Source organism: Silene latifolia, chromosome 3 (genome assembly GCF_048544455.1).
Source record: "Silene latifolia isolate original U9 population chromosome 3, ASM4854445v1, whole genome shotgun sequence".
Classification (NCBI taxonomy): Eukaryota; Viridiplantae; Streptophyta; class Magnoliopsida; order Caryophyllales; family Caryophyllaceae; genus Silene; species Silene latifolia.
In genome coordinates this window covers 136,156,887-136,180,816 of record NC_133528.1, presented here as the reverse complement: position 1 = coordinate 136,180,816, position 23,930 = coordinate 136,156,887, and the positions used below count along the sequence as shown (strand labels likewise).

Genomic DNA, 23,930 nt, shown 5'->3' with positions numbered 1-23,930 from the left:
AAAAAAATCCTAACCTTCATCATATTATACAGAGGGCTCCCATCGATTATCAATCGATTGATGGTAAGCCCCAAAATTGTTTCAAATTTCAATCAATAATATGCATATCTATCTTTTATTCAATAAAAGTCTCCCTTTTGGTGAGAATCGTTTTTTCCATCCCTTATTTCGGGGTTTTCCATTTATTCATGGAGTTAGTTTGATCAATAACATAGTCAAGAGTAGTTCGTTGATGGTTTGCAGCGTGTTCTTTCAAATGGTAAAAGTGATTTGTCAACGATCTTGGAACCAGTCAGAGGTAAATTTTATCTCATAAATCAAACAAAGGATCCCCTTAAAAGCTACATGAAGATAGCGATAATAGGATGAGCCGAATTGTCAGATGCTGTTTTGAGATCCCTAGTTTTTAAGAAAATTATTTTTCTTTGGTTTCCATTAGATTTGTTTTCGATTATAATTATTCATTGTAAGTGCCGTATGGTGTTCTATTAATGAATTATTTTTTCTCAAAAAAAAAAAGAGTAGCAGAGAAAATCTAACTCACCCTATGAATAAAATTTAATTCTGAAAGTGATGGATCGAAAACAATTTAATTAATTTAGGAATTTAGTCGAAACCAAGATGAATTGCCCTTACAATCACAAATTAATTAATTATAGTATAATGGAGGAGCACAAATGGATGAGTGAAGAGATCAAAAGAGCAAAACGGTGAAATGGATGGTGATAATTTTGGTTTAGCATAGATTTAAATTATGTGATGATCATAAATTTGATAATGATTAATGATGATGGCTTAAATCTGAGATGGGGTACAAAAGAAGGTATATTTGAAGATGACAAATTTTGACGAATATTTAGGATTTTTCTTTGTTAGGAAGATTATAAAGTACTTTTGATATATTCATACGTTGGACGAAATTAGAGTACTTGATAAAATTTGGGTCAAAGGGTGTAAGCTTTTTTGGGCCAATTTAAACAAGTATTTAGGAATTCATTTGGGCCAATTTAAACAAGTATTTATATTAGTTCGGGTTAGGTCATTTCGGGTTACGAGTTTGTTTCAGGGTTTTTGGTCTGGTCTGTTTCGAGTCAAGCGGGTCGAGTTGTTTCGGGTCATAACATTTTCGGGTCAATGATTAAGAGAGAAAAAGACATTTCAAGTCTTTCGGGTCAGTAATGTTGAGTGGTTTCGGGTCGGGTCTGTTACAGGTCCATGAAAGGTCGGGTCATTTTAGGGTCGGGTCAATTCGGGTTTCGGGTGCGACAGTTCGGGATGATTTCGGGTCTCGGGTCAGGCATGGGTTGATTTTGCCAAGTCTAAATTAGTGAGTAATAAGCTCTACAACCCAATTTCATCTAATAAAGAAGAGATCATCTACCAATATTTGTAACTTAACTTTTATTTAATGATATTTATTAATTAATATTTTAAATTTTACAATGAAATGAGAGATCGTCTACCAATATTTGTAACTTGACTTTTATTTAATGATATTTATTAATTAATATTTTAAATTTTACAATCAAATGAGAGATTATCTACCAATATTTGTAACTTGACTTTTATTTAATGATATTTATTAATTAATATTTTAAATTTTACAATTATGTGTACTTTTATTTTCACCATTTAAATATTTCGTTAGGTAATTAACACTATATCCAATTCCGTGCAATTCTACACGGGTATAAAATTAGTCTGAAGATCCCATATAGGTTCCTTTTTCTCCAGTAGGTGGATTATACATCTGATGTATTACCATCAATTCAATAGTTTCTGAGCATTTTAATAAAAATTTTGAGTTTTATTTTAAAAATTATGAGTTTTACTATAAAGTTTCTGAGTTTATTCACTTAAACATTAAACTCTAAAAAATTACAATAAAACTAAAAAACATTACATATAAATTTAGTAAAATTTGAGTTTTGAAGGAAAAAAATTAAAATCTAACTTATAAATTTTAATAAGCTCAAAAAGAATATACATATGCTCAAAAACAAATAAAGTTTAAGGTAATAAGCTCAAAAAATATACATATATGCTCAAAAACAAAAAGGTTAGAGGCAATATCTCAGGTTCCTTTTTCTCCTAAAATATCCCATACTCTGTATTAAGTACCACCGAGTACTACCCAAGACCGCAATATCATCCCTTAACTCTCGTCCCCAATTCTTCTTCTCCAGGCTTCCCTATCCGACCCCAGAAAAATGGCATCATCTATGTCAATAGACATAGCCACCACCTTATTCACCATTGCTAGAAGACACAACCATTTTAGACCAACATCTCACCATTTCTCTACTAATACCCGTTTCTCTCAAACTCTTCTTTCTTCCTCTCTTTCACTCTCTCATAAACCCTTTAAATATTTTCCAAAAACCCTTCAAACATTTACCACACTTGCTTCTTCTTCTTCATCTTCTTCTACTGCTGAAGTTGAAACTAATGATGATGATATTGTTACCAAAATTCCTCCTGATAATAGGGTTCCTGCTACTATTATCACCGGATTCCTCGGTTCTGGGAAGGTATTCTTTTCTCACTGTATAGCGCTTTTTATTTCATTGGTTTAGTGTCCGATGACGAAGAATTTCTCTTCTTTGACTGTTTGGGTTTAGAAAGGTACAAGCGTTTGTGGGTTTGTGCATTTGAATAAGAAGAATAGGCTAATTGAGGCTTATGTAAATTTGTGTTATTACCACTAATAATATAGTTTGTGGGTGATTAGACAAGTTGATTAATCATGGGTTTTTCGATTGTTATAGATTAGAAGTTACCAGCCTAAGAATAGGATAATTTGATTTGATGTTTATTTATATATGTAGTATTCCTAATGATATACTCCGTAGTTTTATGCACTATACTGATGTATATGAAGATGTATAAACAAATGAACGAGACACCCTACAATGGAATAGGTAAACAAATGATCGGGACTGAGGGAGTATGTAGTATTGGTAATGATATAGTTTTATGCACTATACCGATGTATGTGAAGATGTAAATGAAATTACGAACTTGTAGCTAGAAGCCTGGAAATGTTTATGCAAGATGGAGTTTTTCATTTGCATTGGGCGAAAAGGCGCAATCTTTAAGGCCTTGTTTGGATAGGAAAAAAGGAGGGAAAGGAAAGGGAGGGGGAAGGAGGGAAGAGAAAGGAAGGGGAGGGGAGGGAAGGGAGAATGGAGGAGATGATTTTCCCTCCAAATCTTGCCTATGTTGGTGGGGAAATAATTTGCCTTGTAGGAGGGAAATAGAGGGATCCATTTTCCCTCCCCTCCAAATCCCTCTACCTTCATCTTGCTAACCAAACAATGGATTTCTCATCCTTTCAATTCCCTCACCTCCCTTTCCCTCCAAATCCCTCAATCCAAACACACCCTAAGGGTTTTATTTGAGTTATAATTGAGAGTATTTGTTTATGTACATTAGTATTGGTGGTATGCTTGATTTTAGTTTCTCGTATAATTGTCCATTGAACAGTAACTACAAATTTTTGTATGCAAGAAAGGGATTTTTTTTAGCTTGAATTGGGTGTAAAGGTACCAGCTTTTCAGAAACTAATACTTTGAGCAAAACCAACCTTGTTACTACGAGTTGAGATCATTTACATTTTATGTTGTAAATATTGAGGGTGGCGATTTTACATTTGATATAGTGATGAAGTGAACTGATCTTCATATCAAACTTGGTAAAAGTTAGTAGTCCACTGTAGTTTCTCTTTCTTATGCTGCTGTGTTGAACTGTTAACTAGACAGGTTGAAAAAAAAATCGAATCTTTGAGATGAATTGAGTGGGAAGGGTAAATCTTTTTTTGTTTAAGATAATTTTCAACAAAAATGAACCTACTACTGATAAGTTGAGAGTTGAGACTAGTATTGATCATTCATATCGATGATAATTATTTTCTTTAAGAGATGGGGCTTCATCCTTTACGATGCCAAGAGCTTCTTCTCAATCTCTGCAATGTTAATATTTGCAATGTTAGACCTATGTTATTGATATGTTTATCCATCACATAGGCCTGGTAACTGACTTGAAAAAATATTTATCATATTGTTTTCAACAGACAACACTGCTGAACCATATATTGACTGCGGATCATGGGAAGCGAATCGCAGTAATTGAAAATGAGGTACAATTTTAATCTTACATTACCTTGTGTCTATTGAACTGATGATAAATGCGCGAGTCATCTCTGTCCTAATGTGGTCTTTTCTCTCTACTCTTGTTTGCTGTATGAAAGCCATTGAAGATTATTGAGAACTTTATATCTAGGTCTTCTGTAGTTTTTGTATGAGAAACATCTCCAAAAATAGAAAAATAGATGTGAAGTGACTAAAGGGGAGTTTGGTTGAGGGTCTAGAGGAAAAGGAAAGGGAATCACACCCCTCCATTCCCTTTGTTGTAGTTTGTTTCACTACTTTTTCCATTCCCTTTCCCCTCTTCATTCCTCTCCATTACCCCAAATCCCTCTAATTTCATTCCCACATCCCCCAAGGGTATGGGATTCTCTTTCCCTAACCCACCCCACTTCACCGAAGTACTACAATAACACCACTACCACCGCCAACTATCACTAACACTGCTGCCACCTCCTCTCTACCACCGTCGTCGTCTACCACCATTGTCAGCGCCTCCCTCTCTGACGATTATCCCCTTCACCACTTTCTTGCAACCCTACCCCATTCTCGACCACCACCTCCCCCACTCTCGAAACCTCTTCTCCCACCCCCCAAAACACCAGATCTAGTGTTTTTGGGGTGGGAGAAGAGGTTTCGGGGGTGGATGATGTGGTGGCCGACAGTTGTTAAGATGGAGTGATGACTGATGAGGGAATGATGAGAGCCGGTTGGGGATGGGAGAAGGAAGCGGCCCGCCGGCGACTGTAGAGGAGGAGCTGCGCCGGCGACTAAAGCACAGAGGGACCACCTTGGTTGTGGTTGATGTAGGTGGTTTGGGTTTTCCTGATAGGTTAATCAAATTTGTGAAGGGTGGTCGTTTGGGTTTTAAGATGGGTTAACATTTTTCATTATGTTTCAAACCAAACAAGTGTTTTAATCAAAGGGAATTCAATTCCTTTCTCTTTGTTTCCCTTTCCTATTCCCCATGGTGAACCAAACGCCCCCTTAGTTTTGGCTTATCAAGTATTATGTGTTTTGATTTGTTTCTCATAGCGGGCCATCCTCTTTTTATCGCAGTTCGGTGAAGTAGACATCGACGGTTCTTTGGTTGCTGCTAAAACCACTGGAGCTGAAGATATTGTCATGCTTAATAATGGGTGCTTATGCTGTACTGTGAGAGGTGATCTGGTGAGGATGATTTCGGAATTGGTTAGCAGGAAGAAAGGGAAATTCGATCATATTGTGATTGAGACAACTGGTATGATTAACTTTTAGTTCTATGCACAGATGAATAATTTGATATATTGTGATTAATTAGTGATTTTCAGATGATGCTTTATTTTGAATCAACTTATATCCATATATCTATTTTCAAATGAAGCCAGAGATTCACCAGTTTGGCTTTGGAGTATGACGGATTAAAACAAATCACTCACTAAATTTCATGCATCGTATACTAACAAGCAGGGACAGTAAATAGGATTCTCGACATAATTCAATTACAGTCACTCTGTAGCAACCTCTTTGTGTCTTACATCCAGTGCTTACATACCCCATCATATTGGGGTAATGTTGTTGGATGATATAATGTTCTTATGCACTAATAAATGTTTTTTCATGTTTTGCATTGTGTCGAGCTGGTACGTTCTTATTTATGTAATGACGTGTATACTTATTCCATATCTTCATACAGGTTTAGCAAATCCTGCGCCTATCATTCAGACATTCTATGCAGAAGATTCAGTTTTTGACGTCGTAAAGTTGGATGGTGTCGTCACGTTGGTAGATGCTAAACATGTTGAACTACACCTGAATGAGGTTAAACCAAAAGGAGTTGTGAATGAAGCTGTAGAGCAAATTGCTTATGCTGATCGTATAATAGTGAATAAGGTACTTTGCCTTCTGGAAAATATTCTTCATTCTCATCTTTTAGATAACTAGAGTTCCATGTTAGCTAATTTAACTGCATGCTGCATGTTTATATACTTGATGACATATGACACTTGCGATATAATTATGACACTTGCGATATAATTTTAGGTATGCGCAGAATCTCACTTGACCAAACTTTTATCTTTGGATCGTTGCTCGCCTCTTAGCGGTCAGCATCATTTCTAAATAAGATTAGAGTAATGTATAATCAAGTGACCGTTGTCCTTTTTTATATCTTTAATAGTTTGGCTCATAACTCATAAGTGTTTCCCAATCATTAGTTTTAAGACATGCACCTATTGCAGCTGTCCGAGAGTTAACGTAGAACATATTTTGCACCGCTAATATGCAGTTTTTGGCTCTGCATATAGCGAAACCTGATCATTATCCTTTCTCTACATGCAAGATTATAAATAAAGAACACTATCTCTGGTGAATCAGTTTCCTCGTCCACTTGAACCATGCCAATAGTGGAGGCAGCCTTTGTATGCCGAACAAGACCTTAGTTTTCTTCATGTAACATAGAGTGTGTATAACGTAATTAATTGCTTTGTTCTGCCGACTGCCTGTGGAGTCACTTGTTATTAATCATCCTCGAATGTAACTTAATATTTGCTGTGGAACACATAGTTATTTTCCTTTTGATAGTGTTTCATATAGAGGACATTTTTTTCTATCAGTACATTTTTTTTAAGTTAGATGATTGTGTTTATTTATTTTTTTCATTCAGATGTCTTTTATCCTTGCAGACTGATCTCGTGAGTGCCTCACAAGTTAATTCTCTTATCCAACGAATAAGGGTAATTCTGTCCACTAGTTTCTCATTTGGTTTACCTCTTTGTCTCTTCTTTCTATGTTGGTTCTCAGTTCAACCTCGGATGTTTTAATTTATGCAGAAAATTAACCGCATGGCGAATTTGACACAAGCACAATTTGGAAATGTCGATCTGGATTATGTTCTCGGAATTGGAGGCTTTGACTTAGAGAGGTGATATTACTTATTCTGAAAAACTGTCAACTCCTTTGAGGGCACTAGCTCTCCGGGCATAGTATTGAAGCATATGAATATCTTTTGTGGTTTTGATTTTTGAATGTTGGATACGAATGCGAGAATGTTCTCTATTTGGCCCATCGGAATGTGTTAAGATGGGAATATAGAATATATAAATACATACATAAAAGGATATGTTTCGCCTCTTTCGGTAAAAAAAACAGTTTTAATGGAAAGTTGGGTTTTTGGCATCTTAAATCTGAAACTATTGCATCATCAACAGGATAGAGAGTGCAGTCACAGAAGAAGTTCCAAAGGAAGACCATGGTGGCCATGACCATGATCATCATCATGACCACGACCATCACCATGAACATAAACATGAGCATGAACACGAGCACGGTGAGTATATAACTTTTTGGATCAATTTCAATTCCTATATCCGTTCCTGCTTGTTATATTCCATACTGGATTGTTTATGTTGTTATGTAGTTGCTTCTTTTCTGTGTAATACGAAATTTATGTTGTAGTTATGCTTAGCATGAATGTGAGACCGTTTTGTTACTTGCGACAGGGCATCATCATGATCACCATTCGCATGATCACACTCATGATCCTGGTGTTTCTTCGGTTAGCATTGTTTGTGAAGGGAGCCTAGACCTCGATAAGGTTGGTATTGTAGATTTTTGAACTTGGTTAATCTTCATACGTTTAAATCTTCCAATTCTAAGAAAGGCCATCTGCATTTTAGTTGCCTGATCGTCTTTCATCAGTTCTATGCAAGTTTAATTTTGTCAAAAACATTACGTATTTAGTTAAAAGTTAAAACCCAAAGTAATATCACACTACTGCTGTACTTTCAGGCCAACATGTGGTTGGGTACTTTGCTACTAGAAAGAAGTGAAGACATATATCGGATGAAGGGTCTTCTATCTGTTCAGGGTATGGACGAACGATTTGTATTTCAGGTATGGAGCCTTTCCACTTCTTGTGCACTCCGATGTCTGAAATACCACATCGCTTAAAAAGTCTGTAGTACATATGTTACATACTTACATGTTAGCCCTCGTTAAACCTATAAAAGTGTTTTGCCGATTTGCTGCACACTATTTTATTTTTTAAACATATATTCCTGCAAAAATGGTATGCCTTGTGTTCCTGAAGTGTCACTTTCGTTTCGCCCCTTGCGCATAACACTGGTCCTGTGCCTCACACGTTTTAAAGCTTAGGAGAGCAAGTGGGTAATTGGCTAGGTAGAAGAGGAATGATGAGGGTTAATTCACTTAATTGTGCGGGCCATGGGATTTATGTTGTACTTAAATTCAAATTACAACTCCAAACAATTGAAGGGAGTAGGATGTAACTGTTGAAACCTATTACTCTTTCATTCTTGGACCGTGTCCCACTTTTGTGTCCCATTTTGTGTCCCACTCCATACACATCCTGACAAATCACTTGTCAACAAATAAAAAATACACAATAAATGTGGTAATGTGTTGATGTGTCAAAATGTGTATGGAATGGGACACGAAATGAGACAGAGGATCCGCACTGATGTTATACTGCTAGTTTCGGCTATCTTGATCATGGCTCAGGCTCAAGGCCGGTCATCATCATCACTGGAGGGTAAATCGTTCAGAATCTAATCCTCGGTGGCAAAATAAGAAATATAATGCTACCTTGGAATTCCCATGGTCTCCTTCTAAGGAGATTTTTCTTTTTTCTTTTTTTTTTCCCTCTTAAATTGAAGTTTGCCGGTGATTTATCCCAAGTTCTGGTTGTCTTGTTTGGCTATGGTATCTATTGAGCTTGTTGGCAGTTTGCACTTCATATATCTCATGTAACATTTGCTACATATAGGGAGTTTAAGACATTCTTGATTCACATGTGCAGGGAGTTCATGACATATTCCAAGGTTCGCCAGACCGGCCATGGGGAGCTGATGAGCCTAGAACCAACAAGCTTGTATTCATAGGGAAGAACTTGGATGCTCAGGAACTTGAAAAGGGATTTAAAGCTTGTTTACTATGAGTCTATATGATGATATCGTTTTATATAGAGAAGTGTACAATAGTGACTTTTACAGCACATTAAAGCTACCATTTAGAGTTTTGAGATCATCTGTTGGAAGCTAGACTAATTGCTATTACAAGTGATGGTACTGATGATAACAAGTTTTTGGTAAGACGGTCTCACAACAATTCTTATATCCTACACCCATGTGTAGGATACTCCATACTCCCTCCAACTCCCCCACTCCCCACTCCCCACTCCCCACTCATCCTCAACTTCCTCTTTTATTATTTTTATTTTGTTTTAAAACAAAAAATTATTTTCCACTTTTAAGAAAATTACCGCGGTCATATTAAGTTTAAGTGTTACGTAGTGTTACTTTCACAATATCACTATTATATTCATTTTAAGTTTAGTGAATATGACAACGTTGTTTAATGAATATTTGCTTTATAGTACGATATTCATTATATGACACTATCATATTCATTTTCAGTTTAGTGAATATGTTAGTGTAGTTTGATGAATATGTGTATTATTTATTGTGATATTCATCGCATGGTTCTATTATATTCACTTTCAGTTTAGTGAATATGACTTTTTTTGTTCAAATATATTGAACAATAATCATGAACACTTTAATCCATATCAAAATCGCATAATACAAAATAATTTAAAGGAATAAAAATAATTATGTGATATGGTATGAATATGTCAATTTTGTGATGTGAATATGTGAGAAAAAATAAAAATAAAAAATAAAATATATCAAATATGATCTCTATTTGTAGAGAAATAAAAATTATGAATAATGATATATTTTTTATTATTTTCTAATTTATTATATTTAAGATTTATTTATTATAAATTTTTTTTTTAAAAAGAGAGTACCATGCACCATACTCCTGGGTGCATGGTATAATTTACCGTCTCCCAATAGATGAATGCACTTTCTATTTTCTCGGTTGAGTATTCGGTTTATCCACTTCAAATGATTTGGTGTTAAATAAAATGACTTGTGAGGCTGTGACCATGAACGCAATTTATTTTATACTTTTATAGTTTTAGGGACTTGCTAAATTCCGCACACAATTTTCTAAATTCCGCACATTTTTACGCATTATTCCGAGTCTACCCCTTTCATTTCCTACCCCCACCAAGAGAGAGAAAACAAAACCCCTAAAAAATACTGAAATTTGCCACCCAAATTTGCCCCGATGGACCACCACCCTCCCTCACCCCCAAATATTTCCACCCACCAACCGCTCCTCCAACTGCCCCACCAACCGATCGGCAACGGTGAACGATGAAGGTCGACGGCGACGTATTATTCCGAGTAAGGTCGGCGATGGAGAAGAGATAAGGCGTTTGGTTAAACGACGGCGTTCATGTGTCGATCACAGGGCAGGGGTCGGCGGCGTGGGTAGGGTGGTCGGCGCTGGGTGAGGGGGTCGAGGCTGGGGGAAGGGTGGCCGGAGCAAGGGGGAGAGGAGAGTGGGCAGGGGTGGGATTGTGATTGGGATTGGGCATTTTTAATTTTTTTTTTTTTTTTTTTTTTTTTGTATAATTTTTGTTGTTTTTAAGATAAGGGTACTAATGGAAAAAAATGGAAAAATGTGTAGGATATAGCAAAACCGTGTGTAGTATTTAGTAATTACGTATACTTTTATGTATACATCATTTTCCACAAAATACTGTTTACATGCCATTAAATTGTCAAAAGAATATTTTACTGTCGATATTTTTTTGTACAATTCTACAGTTCTACTTGTCCAAACTAACCAAGGAGTTTATGGATCGATATTCCTATTTCTTATTGTTTTCTTTTCGTGTTTTTGAAGCAAAATCTTTTGATGATCACTGATCAGAGTTGGGTACTTGGATTCACGATTACAAATCCGATGTTCCCCCGGCCCAGACATAAAATAAAACAACCTTAAATTCCTAAAACAGAAGTTTCCTTCAAATATACTCCATCATCAATCAATCAATCAATCAATCAATCAATCAATCAATACTATATATTAAATCCAGAAACCAAGGGACTTCAATGTAATTAAAGAAAGTTATACAAATTAATTATACTATATAGTTTTAAATCACTAGCACCGTGTGATAGACCCGATTAAGGGATCTCAATGCAAATATTATATAATTTGGGTTAAAATTAACTTATATAGAAACTTGGTAATTTTCCTAAACATTTGTAAGAGACTAAAACATGGTGAATTTCCTTAAAATAAAATAATTAATTAAGATGATCAATTTCCTTAAAATAAAATAATTAATTAAGATGATCAATTTCAAGGAGACTAAAAGAAATAAGATGTTTGATAGTTTTCCTAAATATTTATAGAAGACTAGAAGATGGTCAATTTTCTTCAAATAAAATAACTAATTAGTATAAACATGCACACTTATCAATACTATATATTAATTCCAGAAACCAAGGGACTTCAATGTAATTAAAGAAATATATACAAATTAATTATACTATATAGTTTTAAATCGATAGCACCGTGTGATGGACCTGATAAAGGGACCTCAATGTAAATATTATATAGTTTTGGTTAAAAGTATAATATAAAGATGCCTTGATGAATATTATTTATGGAAATTACATTAAATTAAAGTAATTAAATTTAGAAAACACAAGAATTGAAGAATATAGTGATTTTCCTTAAAATTAACATGCCCCACTTATGGAATTAATTAGTATCATCATAAAATTATACATTAAATTAAATGTAGTAAAAGTAATAGCAGCAGCAACGAGATTAATAAAATTAACGGTATTAATGTGGGAGTAGTGACAGTTATAATAATTATAGTGGGAGTAGCGAAAGTAACTACGAGTGTAGTGAAAGTAACAGTGGTAACAATGAGAAAAAGTATGAACAATTAAATAACCAATCGACTCAAGGAAATATTTTATTTATTTAAATATAGGCCGAATAAAATTAACGGGAATAATGAATTTAACAGGAAAAAAATAGAGGAATTAGTAAAAGAAACAATAGTAACCACGGTGTAGTGAACGTAATGATATTAAGAAAGAATGTCGTGAAAGCAATAATATTAATAGCGGGGTAATGAACGTGTCTCATAATTTGAAAATAAATTTTACATTTCATCATAATAACAAGATATGCCGTAGAAAAATATATTACAAATAGTAAACGTGTGAGTTAGACAATTTCAACATAGTTTATTTCATTGAAAATAAAATTTAACGGTAAATATAGGTAGCCCGGGCGAAGCCGGGCACCAAACCTAGTGGTATTAATTATTATCATCATAAAATTATATATTAAATTTAAAATCTATGCAATTTTATTAAACTTTATAGTTTATTAGATGTATAGAGATGTTAATTATTTAACATACAAAAATATAATATAAGTAGGTTATAAATAATTCAAGTTAGATTCCATAATAATATAATACTAGTTTGAATGTCCGTGCGTTGCAACGGGGTAATTAACTTATTTATAATGCAAAAAAAATGTTATAAGGGTTTAATGTTTACATTCTATGTCTAATGATTTGTTTACATATTATTAAATATCTCTTTAAAAAAAATCCAAGATTAATATATACGTGGGTTAACTCTTATTTATAATCATATAATCAGCCCACCTTATACTAATCTTTCGATGTGGGACAATTCTACTATTTATAAGTAATATATTCACCAAACTTGGGTTATTTTTCTGATGTGGGACAATTCTACTATTTATACGTAGTATATCATCAAACCTGCTTTGATTTTCAATGTGTGACAAATAACATACACAGAATTACACCATCTTTTTTGCACTTAGTTCGACATTCAACCAGATCCCGAATACCGAATACGGACAATTGCTACTCATTATATCTAATAGTTATATTTAAATTTAATAATATGATCAAGTACTCTCCATTAATATTTGTCGTTGTTTTTCTTCATTTTTTTTATCATAGTTGAGATACGGAAATTTTCCGTAGTACCCCTTAATTTTGTCAGAGTTTCCATGTTACCCCTACTTTTAAGAATCTGCCTATGGTATCCTTGAGGTTCCATTTTTTTGCCCATGATACCCCCTAATGTAAAGGCTGTTAAATGGACGCTAAGTTTGATGGCGTGACAATAAAATAACAATTAAAAAATAATACCCCCTTTATTGTTTTATTGGTACCGATATATATCTCTCTCTTCTAAATGAAAATTTAATTAACTATATCATTATAATATTAGAAATTTCTCATGGTAACCTTGAACTTTGATAGATTACACATGGTACCCCTAATTTTAAGTTTCTACAAATAGTACCCTTGTGTTCACCTTTTTCTTTCCCAGAATACCATTTGACAACTTCCGTCATAACGTCATTACTCCTATGACTTTTGACGCCTTTTTCTTTTGTTATCTATTACACAAACACTTCATCATCTAATTCTTAAATCCATATTTTATTTAATAAACTACATTTAATACATAAATAACAAAACACAAATAGCATGACATGCTCAATTACTCATAGGAGTAACAGCGTTATGAAAAAAGTGAACACAAGGGTATTATATGTACAAACATAAAATTAGGGGTATTATGTGTAATCTAACAAAATTCGAGAGTACCATGAAAAATTTTCGTTATAATATTGACCATTTTATCGATCTTTCTCACACCTAAAAAAATGTTACAACTTTAAAAATTTAACATTTAATTCAAGATTATGTTTAAAGTCTCTTATATAATAAGTATACTTTGAGAGATTCAATATATTTGGGGTGATACCTAAGTTCCAAGGATAAATCCTATTTATAATCATGGGATCACCCCACCTTATGATAATCTTATGATATGAGACAATTCAACTATTTATACATAGTGTATATTTATCAAATCTACATTATTTTTCAATGTGCGACGAATAACATATTTAAAAGTACACCATATTTTTTGAACCTAATTCGACATCCAACCCGATTTAATAATAAGCAAATACTATATTATCTATTAATATTCATACGTTTGTTTTTTATTTTTTTTATCATAATTAAAATATGTGCAAATGATATGATCCTATACTCTAATGATAGAATTTTTTTTAACACAATTCTAATTATATTATTTAAACGTAGTATATTTACCACACCTACATTATTTTTTTCAATGTGGGACATATAAAATATATAGGTAGAAAATATAATGATATAAACTTTTAAGAGCTCTCCAAGACAATACTTAAGAGACTCAAAAGATTTTGGGTTGATGCCTAAGTTCCAAGTATGCCACCTATTTATAATTATAGAATAACTCACCTTATACTAATCTTTCGATGTGGGACAATTCTACTATTTATATGTAGTATATTCACCACACCTATTTATTTTCCAATGTGGGACAAAACATACTAAAAAGTACACAATTTTACATATTAAGAGCTACACCATCTTTAATATGTCCAAATAATATGAAATTTATACTCTACTGATAGCATTTTTTTACCACAAAGCTAATTATATTATTTTCATAATTTTTTTAACGATATTTTTTTGACAAATGAAATGTAAAAGAATTGGAAATATTTAAGAGCTACACGGCCTACACCATCTTTAATATGTCCAAATAATATGAAATTTATACTCTAATGATAACATTTTTTACCACAAAGCTAATTATATTATTTTCATAATTTTTTTAACGATATTTTTTTGACAAATGAAATGTAAAAGAATTGGAAATATCACTTGAATATTATTTAGGAAATATACATATTATAATAATTAAAAGATTCTCCACTTTATTTTTACATCAGAAATTATACTTTCCTAAATTTATTTTTGATGATGTGGAAGCTCTCAAATCGCTCGAAAAAACTCTCTTTTATATATATATATATATATATATATATATAGATTGCATAATTCTTTTGATTTGATTTAATGCATATATGTAATATATATTTATATAAATATATAATCCTCTAAAAATTGCATGCTTAAGTAGTAAAAGTAATTTCATAAGTAAAAAAAATAATTGTAGTAACATTGGATATAGTTATATGATAGTAATCACTCATTTGAATAGTAAAAGTAACAATATTAACTGCGAGATTAGTGAAAGTGGTAGAAATAAGGGGAGTAGTGGAATAATCAATATTAATGCGACAATAGTGAAAGTAACAATAAATTACGGCGGGAATAGTGAAATTATCAATATTAATGCGACAGTAACAATAATTACGGCAGGAGTAGTGAAAGTAACAATGATTACGGGCAAGTAGTAAAATGTTATTATTATTGTTTCATTAATAAGAGTAAAATATTAATAGCTTGAGTAGTGAATTTGTCTCAAAATTTATTTCATCGTAATTTTAGGATATGTCATAGGAAAATATATTAATGATAAATTTATGGGTTATGCAATTTTAAGTAATTTTATTTAATGAAAAAAATAATTTAATGGTAAGTTGAGGTAGCCCGGGTGAAGCCGGGCACCAATACTAGTATAGATTAAATCCAGAAACCAAGGTATTTCAATGTAATTAAAGAAAGTTATACAAATTAATTATACTATATAGTTTTAAATCACTAGCACCGTGTCATGGACCCGATTAAGGGATCTCAATGCAAATATTATATAGTTTGGGCTGAAATTAAATTATATAGAAGCTTGGTAATTTTCCTACACATTTGTAAGAGATTAAAATATGGTCAATTTCCTTAAAATAAAATAATTAATTAAGATGGTCAATTTCAAGAAGACTAAAAGAAAGAAGACGCTTGGTAATTTTCCTAAATATTTATAGAATACTAGAAAATGGTCAATTTCCTTAAAATAAAATAATTAATTAGTATAAACATGCACACTTATGGTATTAATTATTATCATCATAAAATTATATATTAAATTTAAAATTTATGCAATTTTATTAAACTTTATAGTTTATTAGATGTATAGATATGTTAATTATTTAACTTCCAAAAATATAATATAAGTAGGTTATAAATAATTAAAGTTAGATTCCATGATATATAATATTGCATAATTCTTTCGATTTGATTTAATGCATATATGTAATACGGAGTATATTTATAAATATATAATCCTCTTAAAATATTAATAGCGGGAGTAGTGAATTTGTCTCAAAATTTATTTAATCGTAGTTTTAGAATATGTCATAGAAAAATATATTAATGATAAATTTATGGGTTATGCAACTTTAAGTAATTTTATTTAATGAAAAAAAATTAATGGTAAGTAGAGGTAGCCCAGGCGAAGCCGGGCACCAATACTAGTACTATATATTAATTCCAGAAACCAAGGGACTTCAATGTAATTAAAGAAATCTATACAAATTAATTATACTATATAGTTTTAAATCGATAGCACCGAGTGATGGACCTGATAAAGGGACCTCAATGTAAATATTATATAGTTTTGGTTAAAAGTATAATATAAATATGTCTTGATGAAGAATATTTTTGGAAATTACACTAAATTAAGGTAATTAAATTTAGAAAACACAAGAATATAGTGATTTTCCTTAAAATTAACATGCTCCATTTATGGAATTAATTAGTATCATCATAGAATTATACATTAAATTAAATGTAATAAAAGTAATAGTAGCAGCAACAAGATTAATGAAATTAACGGTATTAATGTGGGAGTAGTGACAGTTATAATAATGATAGTGGAAGTAGTGAAAGTAACTACGAATGTAGTGAAAGTAACGGTGGTAACAATGAGAACAAATATGAACAATTAAATTACCAATCGACTCAAGAAAATATTTTATTTATTTAAATATAGGCCGGATAAAATTAACGGGAATTACGAATTTAACAAAAAAAATAGAGGAATTAGTAAAAGAAACAATAGTAACCACGGGAGTAGTGAACGTAATGATATTAAGAATGAATATCGTGAAAGTAATAATATTAATAGCGGGATAGTGAACGTGTCTCATAATTTGAAAATAAATTTTACATTCATCATAATTACAAGATATGCCGTAGAAAAATATATTACAAATAGTAAACGTGTGAGTTAGACAACTCTAACATAGTTTATTTCATCGAAAATAAAATTTAACGGTAAATAGAGGTAGCCCGGGCGAAGCCGGGCACCAAACCTAGTATTTAGGAAATCCTAAAACCCTAAACCCTACAAACCCTTAAATACCTGTCTGCTCTTCTGTAAAAAATTTCACCCAAACTTACCTCTGTTTTAACAGTTTAACTCAAAGCAATAAGTCTAGTAATGGAGACACAGAAGCTTGCTAAAAGCAGCTCTTCAATGGCGAAGACTTATTATGTCTCCTCTATGGTTGAAAAAGCTACGTTTCAGATTGTTAATGAGTTACAAACCATTGTTGCTTTTTGTTGCCTAATTGCTCTATGCTCCGTAATGCTTTTACCTTTTCTTATATAATTCGTAATTTTCCTGTTACTCCTTTCGTCCCCAGTGAGTAATTTACGTTTACGTTATTTTTTAAAAGAAATTTATAGAAAACGTAAACTATTGAGGGGGAATAGAGGGAGTACATGACATTGTGTTACTCTTTAAAAGCGAGATAAGGAGAGTCGGATATATATTTTGTTATAAGTTCACTATGGTTTTGTATGCATGGTTTTTTTATTGCATGCTATGCTAATTTCTGCAAGGTTCAAACTTAGAATTATTTGTTCCACAAAGGTTTTGGTTAAGTTATAATTTGACAATTTGTGTGAAATTATTCCTGATTTTCTACTAAACTACGGAGTGAAATTAAGTTATAATTTGACAATTTGCTTAAGATGATATGCTGTAAACCTCGATCATGTTCTTATTATTTTTTTGGGTTTATGTTTGGATTTGACCTTGCAGACCCTCAAAGTGGAAGCTCTTCTAAAGAACAAGTGGTAACGTAACCCCACTCATTCCTAGTTGTTTTTTTCGGCTACGGAGCTCTTTGTGTGGCGCGTGTAATGCACCCACACATAGGCCTCCGCGTCGCTGTGGATATTTGATTGACTCATTATCATCCAAAATTGGCAGGCTATTTCTGTGTGATGAATACAAGGTGAAAGAAGGTGAAGGTGAGACCAAGGATTCCAATGATTCTGACAATAATGATGATGATGAAGATGGTGCTAGTGATGATGACGGGGAAGAGGAGGCTGGTGATGATGACAGAGAGCCGAAAGGAGACAGAAATGATGAGACGTCCTCCTCAGGCGAAGACTCCTTTGATGAGGATGACTCCGATGATAATGATGACAGTGATACTAATGATGGTGATGAAGAGGATTCTGAAGACGATGATGAGGATTCTGAAGATGAAGATGATGATGAAGAAGACGAGGAGGATGAGGAAGAAGAAGACCAGCAGCCACCATTAAAAAAGAAGAAGCTATAAGCAATTACTACTATATACTCGTATATATTACGGAGTAGTAACTATTACTTTTTTCTTGCGAGGAAAATATAATTATCAACTTGACTAATTTTTTTTGTTTTTGAAAACCCCCAAAGAGGGATTAATACTTCTCATTCAAATCAGCCTCAACAAACGCGATATGTATGGGTAGCATGAGTGAAGCAAAAATGGCAACAACACCAAGCATCCTTTTACCCGGTTTTGGTCCTTCACCAAAATCGAGGTCCAACTTCAATTCCGTCTAAGAACACATGCCATTTTCCGGCCTAAGACTCTTCTATGATGAGCTTAGAGCCTTTTTGCCTAGGATAATTAATCTTGAAAAGGTTTAAATCAGATGCAAAAGACAGCACCAAACCGAGTGGTCACAATGAATACGGTTTTGGAGTATGTGCTAAACATCGCTTTCAAGCTTTCTTCTTTTGTCCAAGCAAGCTCTAAAGTACTTTTTGCTGCAACTTTGGGTCTTATACTCCTTATGGAAGAGCCCCACCAGCTGCCCAAGAAGTCCTTATAAGATAAATAAGAAGAGCATGCCAAAGAAGCTTGTACTATTGCCAACAATCCTCTTTATGTTAGTTGTCTTGTAGTTTTACTTTTTCTGATTTGTGTAAGGTCATTGGGGCCGTTTTATTGTCCTCTTAGAAGACTCTTTTGAGCCCTTAGATGTTACTTTAGATGTAGGGCTAGGATTGCAACAAGGACTCTATTTAAGGGGCTCTTTTCTCTTTGTAAAAATCAGATTTGAGTAAATTAAAATATGAGTTTGAAACTGAAGTTTTCAATCAATTTTCTTCTTGCTTAGTGCAGAAAACCCCTCATTACTTAGTGTTTGAGGCGGGATTAAGCTCTTGCTTCGTGATCTTGAGTTTAATTCCAAGGCTTAAACCTGCTTCGTGATCTAGTTTAAGTCATATTCCGGTTACTTGTTCTTATTTCGTGTCAAAACAGTCCCAAAGTTTCTGTTTTCTTTGCTTTGAGTCCTTGTGGAGAATGTTATTTGAATGTATACTTCATAAGCATTTAAGTTACAATCTTATTTCCATTGCTTTCTTTCAAAGTTATCAAGCTAATTAGGATCTTATATTCGTTCAAAACAGGCTGTTTCGTGCCTTGCTTTGGTTGAATCGTTTATTAGCTTCTAAATCTGTCCTTATATAGTTTGTTGGTCCTTAAAACAGTCCATCTAAGTGTCCAAATCGAGTCCTTTGTTGAGTCTAATTCTGTCCAAATTAGTTCTTGTTTTCGAGTCTTATTTGTCCAAAAATCGAGTCCTAAGAATTTTACTCCAATGAGCAAGCTCATGAGCAACGCTATTAAACTTACAACTTACATACCTTACATACAACCATACACAACCGAAAATTGGTACTAAGCATAAGTATTTCTTCGAGTATAAAAAAGAATTCATTACGGCCTTGTTAATGAAGTTGTTATCTCATGTATTTTTATTTTTTCCGAACTTGGTTTTTCTACCATGTTCGATTGTTAATTAACCGACACCGTGCCAAGTAATATACTCGAGAGAATGTGCATTCTAATTAGTCCGGGTGTACGATGACATCGTGCCAACTAAAAAATCTTAAAAAAAAAATCTTTAGCCTTTGATTAAATTATTCTCTAATCAACCAATAATAACTTGAGAAATGGGTTGATCCAAAATCCCCTTTAATCAATCAACTCCATTTCAATCATCTTCCTCACATTCTTTCCTTTCTCACAAATCTAGGTGTACTGCAGCTGCAATCAACCTCTAACCCACCATCAATTTCATCAAATTCCCAAATTTCAGACAATAATACCTAAAAAGATGACAACTTTGGGAAATGGGCATGATGAATTTGATAGATCAATGAAGAAAAGAAGATTAGAAATCAATACCCATCAAACCCTAATTGCATCTCTTCCAGAACACTTGATAATTGAGCATATTTTACCTAGACTTCCGGTAAAATCCCTAATTTCTTTCAAAATTGTTTGTAAATTATGGCTTTCAATCATTTCTAGCTCTGAATTTGCACAATCTCATCTCAAATTTTCATCTTTATGCCCTCAATTTGCTATTCTTAGTGAAGATCATAGTTCAGATGATCATTATAAGTTGTTCTTGTTGCCTTATTATAATAATATTAATGTTGGAGAATTGATTAGATTGGATTTGGATAATAATAATTGGGTTTTTACAAATTTAGATATTGTGGGAACTTGTAATGGGTTATTTTGCTTGTATCTAGAAGAAGAAACTAAGTATGGTAATTTTTATGTATGGAACCCGGTTACGCGACAATGCCGGGAAATTAAGAACCCTGATGGTGAAGCTTTTGCTTTGGATTATGGGTTTGGTTATGCATCGTCGATTGATGACTATAAGATTGTAGCTTTGTTTTCGCCGAGAAAACATGGGTTTGGTGATTTATATGTGTTTTCATTGAGGACTGGGGTATGGAAAAGAATTGATGGTCTTGATGGGTTTTATGCAGCATTGTCGTTAGATGATGGGACGGTTGTGATCAATGATACTCTTTATTGGCCTCTTAAGAATCTTAAGGATTGGCAGAAAGCTAAGTGCATTGTTGGGTTTGATTTAATTGATGAAAAATTGAAAGAAATTCCGTGGATGAAGTGGTTTAGTCAATACAATAGAGCGGATTTCTTCGGATTGAAAGGGTGTTTGTCATTGCATTGTCATGGTGAACAAGGTTCCGATGTTTGGGTGCTAAAGCAGTATGGTGATTGGAATTCATGGGTGAAAATGTTCTCTGTGAATCTTGGAGGGATGGTTTTTCTCAACTTCACTGACACCGGGAAATGTTTGGTTCAAACTGCGGAGGAACTTAAGGTAATTGATCCAAGTCGGGATCCTCCGGAAGAACTTCAAGGGGGTACTCATTTTTCTGGTCAAATTACTGGAACCGGAGTTTATGTTGAGAGTTTTATCTCGCCTTTTGTCCTGATCCCAGACAGTAAACCAGGATCAAGTAATCTAGGCAGGTCGTGAATCCGTTATAAGAAAAATTCCTGATATGAGACTTGATAACTGAGTCTTGTGAACCAACCATTTGCTGTTTTATGTTGACCCGAAGAGGAAAAGAAAGAGATCTTATACAAGGTGGTTTTGACTGATTTCTGGAAGAGAAATAGCGATCGTCATCCGGAAACAAACTCTTCTCACTTGTGTAAGGACTACCTACACCTGACCTCCCTTATACTGTAAGAGGCAGGATACATTCAGGCATTCAGCCATTCAGGTACCGATTTTATCCTGCTGATGGCGATCTCTTCTGCTATGATGATGGCATTCTGGAGCTGTATAATTTTTTTGGTGTTAATTCTGGAGCTGTATACTGGTTGATGCTTCTTGTAAGTTTTTCCCGCAAACTGCTCTTGTATTTTACTTGCTCGTATATAATATTTTTCCGTCGCAATTATTTGGTTACGTTTGATTAAAATGTTCTTACAAAGAACTTAAAAAACACAAATACAATTGACTTAGACAGAGTCTGAGTTTAAATACAAATAATCATTAAGCGGGATTGAGAAAACTTCTTTTAAGGATGTTCTAGTCACTTGCAACAGTTGCAAGTGGTAGTATTAATACATGTACGATATCTCACGTACATGTATTTGTGATTTTTGAAATGGAAAGCTCATGCCTCATGGTTATGATTGAGCAAAATGTCCGATGAACCAAACCAACTTAATATTTGCGTCAACCAAACCAACTTAATATTTGCGTCGAATCCGATCCTATATTTTAGATATCTGTTCGGACCCGATTTTTGCATGGGATGGCGTGTTTGCGGGTGGACGGGTGAACCTTACTAACTTGGTTGTGCTGGGAGGGGGTTTGACTCTAACTGATTTTTCATAATACAATGTAAAATTATATGTCAACGCCCTTGACCGTAAAATTATTTGTCAGCCCCCTTGACTCAATGATTGAGTCTTTAGTATTCACCTACAAAATCAATAGTTTAAACCTCAACCCCCTTTATTATTTACTCCAAAATTCGCCACCTTAAAATATACTCGTACATTAACACACGAAAACAACACCGGATTTTCTTCATAACAAATTAACAAGTACTCCATAGTAGAGTTGTAGTACACTAGTAGAGTATGTCGGTATATAACTATATATACAAAGAGAAGATTACATCTCAATCTCTATGCTATGCTTTTTCATCATACAACATATTACAAATGTGTTTACAAAAGTCATTGGGGGATGACATCCATGACTAGACTTGTCAAAAGGGTAGGGCGGGCCGGGTTGTGGGTTATGGTTATGGTCAGAATAACAACAACAACAACATCAGAGCCTTAATCCCAAAATGATTTGGGGTCGGCTGACATGAATCATCCTTTCGAACCGTCAATGGGTGAACGCACGCCTCAAAATGCGAATAAAAAAGGGAAGATGAAAAACAAAAGGAAGAACGAAAATGTAATGGAAAGTCAAGGTGAACTTAGGAGTTTTAAAATCGAATTCCGTCTTTCTTTTATAAAAACTTAAAATTTAAATCGAGAGAAAAGATTAAAACGATTTTTAAAAACCGAAATAGAGTTAAGGATCCGGAATGAACCAGGTAAAATCTATAAGAAAGATAAAATCTATAAGAAAGTGGTTTGTAAAAAAGTGTAATAAAGGAGAGAAGAATAAAATCTGTCAAAAAACATCAAATACTAAAAATCCACGTGTATTCTTTCCCTCCATTGTGCCCTCTCCGTCACCATACTCTCCTCAAGCCCCAAAACTCTCATATCGTGCTCTATCACTCTCAACCATGTCTGTCTCGGTCTTCCTCTGCCTCTAGGGACCTTTTCTGTTCTCCAAGTCTCTAGCCTCCTAATCAAAAGCGTCCATAGGTCTCCTTCTCACATGGCCAAACCATCTTAGTCGGTTTTCCATCATCTTGTCCTCTATTGGCGCCACTTTTACCTTTTCCCTAATCACCTCATTCCTTAACCGATCTTTCCTTGTATGTCCGCACATCCACCTCAACATGCGCATCTCCGTCACACTCATCTTTTGAATGTGACAATGCTTCACTGACCAAAGACTCGAGTCGTAAAGTAGAAGCGAGCCTAATTGCCGTGCGATAAAATTTTCCCTTTAATCTTTGGGGCATATCTTTATCGCATAGAAACCCTGAAGCACTCTTCCATTTCAACCATCCCGCTTTAATTCTGTGAGCCACATCTCCGTCTAGCTCCTCGTCTTTTTGAATAATAGATCCTAGATATCTGAAGAAATCCGAACCCTCAACAACATTCCCATCGAAAATAATACTCCCCGCCTCTGTCGATCTCAATCCCGCCACCTTAGTGAACTGACACCTCAAGTACTCAGTCTTACTCCTGCTCGAACCCACGAGTCTCTAAAGTCTGCCTCCACAATTCCAACTTTCTCTCCACCCCCTCTTTTGTCACATCAATCAACACAATATC

General features: G+C 33.8%; 2 protein-coding genes across 2 annotated transcripts; both read left to right on the top strand.

Moving 5' to 3' along the window:
- The first annotated feature begins 2,078 nt into the window (after positions 1-2,078).
- On the top strand, positions 2,079-9,248 carry LOC141648112 (uncharacterized). The gene is made up of 10 exons (XM_074456578.1): positions 2,079-2,531; positions 4,073-4,138; positions 5,205-5,385; positions 5,821-6,017; positions 6,809-6,859; positions 6,956-7,047; positions 7,334-7,452; positions 7,625-7,719; positions 7,914-8,018; positions 8,944-9,248. The coding sequence occupies exons 1-10, from the start codon at positions 2,211-2,213 to the stop codon at positions 9,079-9,081; spliced, it is 1,365 nt and encodes a 454-aa protein (XP_074312679.1). The 5' UTR covers positions 2,079-2,210; the 3' UTR covers positions 9,082-9,248.
- Positions 9,249-20,029: 10,781 nt separating this feature from the next.
- On the top strand, positions 20,030-21,904 carry LOC141648111 (F-box/kelch-repeat protein At3g23880-like). The gene has a single exon (XM_074456577.1). It carries the CDS (start codon positions 20,290-20,292, stop codon positions 21,475-21,477), a length of 1,188 nt encoding a protein of 395 aa, XP_074312678.1. The 5' UTR covers positions 20,030-20,289; the 3' UTR covers positions 21,478-21,904.
- The last annotated feature ends 2,026 nt before the right edge of the window (positions 21,905-23,930 follow it).